At 34.4% G+C, this 5820-nt stretch overlaps 1 protein-coding gene across 1 annotated transcript; it reads right to left on the reverse strand.

Moving 5' to 3' along the window:
• Nucleotides 1-2321: 2321 nt before the first annotated feature.
• On the reverse strand, nucleotides 2322-5612 carry LOC131649727 (uncharacterized). The gene is made up of 4 exons (XM_058919485.1): nucleotides 5480-5612; nucleotides 3188-3351; nucleotides 2988-3125; nucleotides 2322-2822 (listed from the first exon to the last, which is right to left on the reverse strand). Exons 1-4 carry the CDS (start codon nucleotides 5610-5612, stop codon nucleotides 2322-2324), a joined length of 936 nt encoding a protein of 311 aa, XP_058775468.1.
• Between the last annotated feature and the right edge of the window lie 208 nt (nucleotides 5613-5820).

Genomic DNA, 5820 nt, shown 5'->3' on the forward strand with positions numbered 1-5820 from the left:
TAGTATCAACCTTGTCCTCCTCTCCATGTTTCTCCAGTTTCAAGTTTGGTTCGACAAGTGAGGATGCAAGATTTGACTCATCCTTTATGAATCTCTTTAGTATCTCTTTGACATACTTCATTTGATGTAGCACCATACCTTGCTTCAACATTTGAAATTCCATGCCTAGGAAATAAGACAAGTTTCCTAGATCTAGCATTTCAAATTCCCTCTTCACCAGCTCTTTGAACTACAACAAGTTCTCCAAGCTATTTCTAGTTACTAGTAAGTCATCAACATATAAGTAAATGATTGTTATATCTTGTGCCACAATCTAAAGATAGACACCATACTCAGACTTGCATTTGACGAATCCCAATTCGACTAAGTATAAGTTGATCTTCTTGTTCCAGGCCCTAGGTGCCTGCTTGAGGCCATAGAGTGCTTGTGCAACCTGTATACTTTCCTTTCTTCCTCCTGAATCACAAACCCAGAAGATTGTGTGACAAAGACCTCTTCGTTTAAGGGACCATTCAAAAATGTTGATATCACATCTAAGTGAAATTTCAACCAACCTTGCATGCATGTCAGGGCGACAACCAATATATCAGTCTCCAATCTTGCAACAGGTGCATATACTTCAGAGTAGTTGAGTCCTACTATATGAATAAATCCTTGAGCAACCAATCTTGCCTTATATCTTGCTATCGACCCATCAACATTGTGCTTCAACTTGAACACCCACTTCACTTTGATTACTTTTGTATGTGATGGCAATTCGAGTAACTCCAATGTGTTTTTTATTTTGACTGCGAATAACTTATCAATCATAGAAGACTTATATTGTTTATTCTTTAAATCCTTTTTATAGTTGATTTATTCAACACTAGTAAGTAAAGAAAAATGAACTAATTCTCTATCTGGTGTTACTTCATCATCACCAGTCACTTCATAGTCTTGAAATCTTGTTGGACGAACTCTAGTTCTTTGAGGTCTTTGGCTTGTGCTAGCCACACCCTCTTCGCCTTTGACAATGTCGGGAATGTCACTAACTACTTCGACATTGACTGGAATATCAGCAATTTTTTCCATTTCACTAGTTTCTTCGTCGACGCCATAACTCTTCAAATGCTTGTTAATTGCATCACTAGAATTTCAATCCCATGCAGAATTTTCATCAATTAAAATATCTCAACTCATTACAATCTTCTCATTAATTGGATTGAGCAACATATATGCTCCAGTTTTGTGATATCCTACCAGAATCATAGTTCACTCTTGTCATCAAGCTTCCTTCTTCTTGCATCAGGAACATGTTTGTAACAAATAGAGCCGAACATATTTAGATGACTCGTTGATGGTGGTTTGCCACTCCACACTTCTTGCGAAACCTTGTTCTTCAACTTCTTTGTAGGACACATGTTCAAAATATAAACACCAAGGTGACAACTTCACCCCATAAGGATTTTGGAAAATTCTTCTGTTTCAACATGCATCTCGCCATATCCAATATGGTCTTGTTTCTTATTTATGTTATTTCATTATGTTGAGGCGTATAAGAAGTAGTTACCTCATGATCGACACCATGATCTTCTTTTCATTATGGTTTTCGACAAGTATCTTGAATCTCTTAAAGATTTCAAATACTTCTTCCTTTCGCTTGATCACATAGATCCAGAGCTTTTGACTATACTCATCGATAAATGAGAAAAAAATTACTTTTTTCCACCATTGGTATGCTCCTCATAAGGGCCACATACATCTGAATATACAACTTCGAGTATGCTTAATTACATAGATCCAAAGCATTCGGCTATATTTATCGATAAATGAGACAAAATACCTATTTCCACCAATGGTATGCTCCTCAAAAGGGCCACATACATCTGAATGTACAACTTTGAGTATGAAGGAGGATCTCATTGGCATAGTTAAAACAAAATAATTTCTGGATTTCTTCCCTACTAAGCAACCTTCAAAGAGTTGGTCGGGCATCCCAAAAGTTGGTATACCTGTTACCATGTCTTGAGTGATAAATTGATTGAGTAACTTAAAATTCAGATGGTCAAACCTGAAATGCCACAACCAACTATTCTTAAGGTCGACAATTGTTTCTAGTCATTGTACCTCAGTTGAGCTGATCATGATCTTAAATGTCCTATTATTAGACAGAGGAGATTTCAAGACCTAATTATTTTGAGTGTCGAACAGTTCCAAGGCTAGTTGTCCAACAAACCACTGAGAACCCTTTTTCGACTAGTTGTCTAACACTTAGTAAATTGCACTTTATTTCAGGCATATATAGTACATCTTTGATCATAGCATTTTTCTCCATTTCTCCTTTAAATATCAATGTCGCCAGTACCTTCTGCTTGTAACGAGCTATTATTAGAAAGTTTGACCTTGCTCTTCTTCGACTCGTCGAAATCTACCAACCACACCTTTCGACTAGTCATGTGATTCAAGAAGCCAGAGTCGAGGAACCAGGTTCTGGAGTCGACATGGTCATCTGCAACTACATCCATAACCACCATATCTTCAAAATCATTTGAATCTTGGCGTGCAAGATTTGCTCCTTCATCCTTGCTTTTTGTCGCTCCCTTGTATTTTTTGTTCCAACAATTCTTGGCCAAGTGAACCCACTTTTCACAATTATAGAACTCCACAAATTTTTTCTCTTCTTTGTCTTTCTGATATGAGTTTTCTTCTCCTTTATTTAAGGATTTAAAAGTCCTATCATCGACCTTGTTCTTGTGAGGGTTCGACCAAGACTTCTTACTCTGAGTCTTGTATCCTTTGCCTTTGAACTTTTTGGAACTATCATGCTTCTTCCATGTTTGAGCCTGCAGTGTTTGTATAGAATCTTGAACCATTTTCCTTTTGGCGATCCTAATCTCATGCGCCTCCAACAAACTAACTAAATGTTCCAATTTTAGGGTTTGAAGATTGATGGATTCTTGAATAACAATGATAATGTGATCAAAGTGAGAGGTCAACATAAGCATTACCTTCTCAACTATCATCTTATCAGTTATAGTTTCACCGCAACCCTTCATGAGATGGATGAGATTCTGCATATTCGACACATAGCCTGCAATCTTTTCATCTTCTCCCATATGCAGAAATTCATATTGCCATCTCAAAGTCTGCAATTTAACGATTTGACTTTCTCACATCCTTCATAGTACATGACAAAAATATCTCATGCCTCCTTCACCGATTCAGCATAAGAGATCTTGTCGAAATTCTCTGAGTCTATCGCTGATTGAATACAATACGCAGCCTTGCAATCTTTCTTCTCCGCCTCCTTGCTCGCAACTCTCTGGGAATCAGTTGCATTCTCAGCAAGCTCAGGGACACGGTTAGTAACCTCTTATAGAGTTTGATGAAACACAAACAGAGATTGCATATGTTTTCTCCATCGGATCCAATTCTTGCCGTCAAGAACTGAAAGAGAATTCAGAACACCATTATTACCATTCATCTTTGCAGCAACACAATTACAACCCACGATCCCAAAAACACGATCACCGATGGGTGATTCTTGAAAACAGAATCAAGAACCTAACCAAGCTCTAATACCAATTTGTTAGTGCGTAAGACACTTTTGTGAGGAGAGAAAGATAGAGATAATAAGGAAATAAGGATTGTTATATTGAATATATAAAACTGGTTTACAATATGTTTATTTATATACAACTAATAACTTTGGATTATATCACAATAATATGGACAAAGATAAACACAAACAAATTAACTTTGGGATAGAGCTATACAACTTGGATTACATCACAATAATATGGACAAAGATAAACACAAACAAATTTTTTAGAAATATGAAAGCAGTGGAAAAGGCAATAGCTCGTGACAAGTACAATGGGTATAAAGGAGGATCCTAAGGCTGTGTTTACGAGTTTGGTGGGGAGAGGAAGCCTTCTAAAAATAAAATTTTAAAAAAATATAGGAAAATATTTATTATTTTTTTGAAAAAATGATTTTGTTTAGAACGATAAAAGAGTCGTTATCATTACTATATTTTTTATTTTCAGAATACTATAACAACCTAAAAGATATTTGGAAAATTTATGTAAGTCCTCCAAAACCCTCATTCAATACAAATTTTGAGTTCCCTATTTTAGGGAATTTTTGGTGTTATGAATAAAATCAAACCCTCCAAAACACTCCTATCCAAAATCTTTCTATTCTTTTCATTAAATCCTTCCTATTTTTCAAAGTCCTCTCCTCCCTATATATATTGAGATAAATATATTGAGAGCAGAACTTATATCTATTTTCCTATATATTAAGAAGGCAACATCAGACATTAGCATAATATGTAGATCGAGAGTGAAACTCAAATGAGTATTCGAACATTATGTAAGGATGAATTAATTCCCTTTGAATTAATCTTTGTAATAGATGGTTTAACTTCAAAAAATTACATATAAATTTGATTTATTCATATATCTTCTTAGAAGGAAATGATTGTGTAGACAAGCTTTAAATTATTGTCATAATATAATGTATTTCTTATAATGGGACTACCTTCTATTTTTCATTAGAGAAGTTTTTTTTAGAGATTGCTTTAATTTGTCTACTTTCAAACTTTTTTAGTTGGCTGGTGTTTTCATCTTGCTCTTTTATTGGTTTTTATTTTGTATTTTTTAATTATTAATTTTTTTTTTTGGGTCATGTCTAGTCTCTCACTTTTGTAACTATTTTTTTCTTTTTATAATATAGTATTGTTTTTTATTATTAATAATAAATAAAATAAAATAAAATACAATTAAAAAATATAGATATAATTTTTTAATTTTTGTAATAAATAAATATCTATTTGGTAAAGAATATCACATCATCACCAGAAATACAACTTGATATCTTTATTGAAAATAAAATATTTTGACTACTCGATATCTTTTAACATTCATAAGAATTTCTCAAGACTAAATCAATAATTTAAATTATTATACTAAATCATAATGTCACCATATTAGAGCTTTTTTTACAGCAACAAAGTTAACCCATATCATTAATTAAAATAGTTTCAATACAAGGAGGAATACAACTAACGAAACTACACCTAGATCAAAAATTGACCGTCTTCGCTAACGAGTGGACAACCATATTCGTTTGGCGTTTAATGAACTTTACCTCAAAGTTAGAAAAGAGAGTAACAACTTCTTAATAGACATAACAATAAGACTAAACTCAGAGTTGCCATTGGCTCTATAATGGATGGCTTGAACCACCATTTGAGAGTCGCTTTCGAACTTCTCACAATTCAAACTCAACTCGATGGCACTGAGAATAGCTTCTTTTAGAGCCAAAGCTTCCGCTTCTATAATGGACAGAAGAATGAAATCCCAAGCTACACCCGTAGTAACAAAACCACCCATATTATTTCTAAAACACCATCCCCTATTTGTGGTTCTAAGATTATTGTTGAACCCCGCATCGACATTACATTTCACATACCCTTCACAAGGCGGAGTCTAACCTGTCAAATTGGGTTGGAGATTATCAATCTCTGTAGTTTCACGAGTCAAGAACCAATTCGTCCAATTGTAGTACGCTTGTAATCCTAGTTTCGTAACATCCATCTGCCCATCGTTCCAAATGACATTATTCATGTTTCTCCAAAGCATCTCTAATAGCACAACAAATCTACCATCTTCTCTCCTATCTTCTTTGATACAAATATCAATAATAAGAGATTTAGCATCATTGAAAAATGGTAATAAAAGATCAATTATAGAGAACAAACCCGCTGCCCGCCAACACTAGCTATTAGAAATACACCCCAAGAAAACATGCTAATCATCTTCCTCTTCAAGCTCA

The sequence above is a fragment of the Vicia villosa genome, linkage group LG2 (assembly GCF_029867415.1).
Source record: "Vicia villosa cultivar HV-30 ecotype Madison, WI linkage group LG2, Vvil1.0, whole genome shotgun sequence".
Classification (NCBI taxonomy): Eukaryota; Viridiplantae; Streptophyta; class Magnoliopsida; order Fabales; family Fabaceae; genus Vicia; species Vicia villosa.

What these genes read in the sequence shown, in the direction of transcription:
- LOC131649727 (XM_058919485.1), bottom strand. Translation starts at nt 5,612, where the DNA reads ATGAATAATGTCATTTGGAACGATGGGCAGATGGATGTTACGAAACTA. An exon ending in TCTCCAACCCAATTTGACAG is followed by an intron (nt 3,352 to 5,479) that starts GTTAGACTCCGC and finishes AAACTCTATAAG; the next exon opens with AGGTTACTAACCGTGTCCCT. An exon ending in ATAAGATGATAGTTGAGAAG is followed by an intron (nt 2,823 to 2,987) that starts GTAATGCTTATG and finishes CAAACACTGCAG; the next exon opens with GCTCAAACATGGAAGAAGCA.